Source organism: Penaeus monodon, chromosome 24 (assembly GCF_015228065.2).
Source record: "Penaeus monodon isolate SGIC_2016 chromosome 24, NSTDA_Pmon_1, whole genome shotgun sequence".
Lineage (NCBI taxonomy): Eukaryota > Metazoa > Arthropoda > Malacostraca > Decapoda > Penaeidae > Penaeus > Penaeus monodon.
The window spans coordinates 3,290,766-3,291,394 of record NC_051409.1 but is presented as its reverse complement, the minus strand read 5'-3'; the positions used below and the strand labels follow the sequence as shown (position 1 = coordinate 3,291,394).

Genomic DNA, 629 nt, shown 5'->3' with positions numbered 1-629 from the left:
CCGTAAATGGTGCTATTAGTGTATCTCGTACCCGCTGGTAATACTTTCTTTCTATTTCTCTCAGAGCGACGAGCTGCGTGCCATTCTCCTTGGCTGCTAAAAAAAAATGACGTTTTCAGGCTGCTGCTGAGACCAATCAGATGCATAATGGCGGGCGCATGTGTTAATTTCTTTTTCGTGATTGGTTCTTGGGTCAAATATGCCCAGGTGTGCCATTCTAGGGTTAATAAAGGTCTAATGATAATTATCATTGTTATTATCATTACCGTCAACTCGGTGTAACAGACTTGTTCTAGGGAGTGGACGGATGAAGCGAATTGTGCAATAATAAAGGATTCTTACCCTTATGTACCATATCTGTTATAGATAATATAGATGTTATAAACCAGGCAAATAATGTGTACTGAATAAATCAATACTATGATGCATATAATGAGAAGATTTTTTTCTCTCTCTTTCTTTCTTCTAAAGAGTTAGATCTACTCTCACTGAGCATTAACAATATGAAAGTGCTGGTGATTGGTGCTGTAGCGGTGTGCGTCTTGGCCGTCGCGAGGGCCCAATCGGCAGGCGGTCTTGAGGACTTGAACCTGCCCCTGAAAGGCAAGTAGGGAGCCAGTATATATACA

At 41.3% G+C, this 629-nt stretch overlaps 1 protein-coding gene across 1 annotated transcript in view; it reads left to right on the top strand.

Moving 5' to 3' along the window:
* Positions 1 to 629, top strand: part of LOC119588474 (peroxidase-like) — a 24,052-nt gene that overhangs the window by 6,571 nt on the left and 16,852 nt on the right. Inside the window, 1 exon segment of the mRNA XM_037937123.1 lies at positions 472 to 603. Coding sequence (XP_037793051.1) covers positions 504 to 603 — 100 coding nt within the window. The 5' untranslated portion in view covers positions 472 to 503.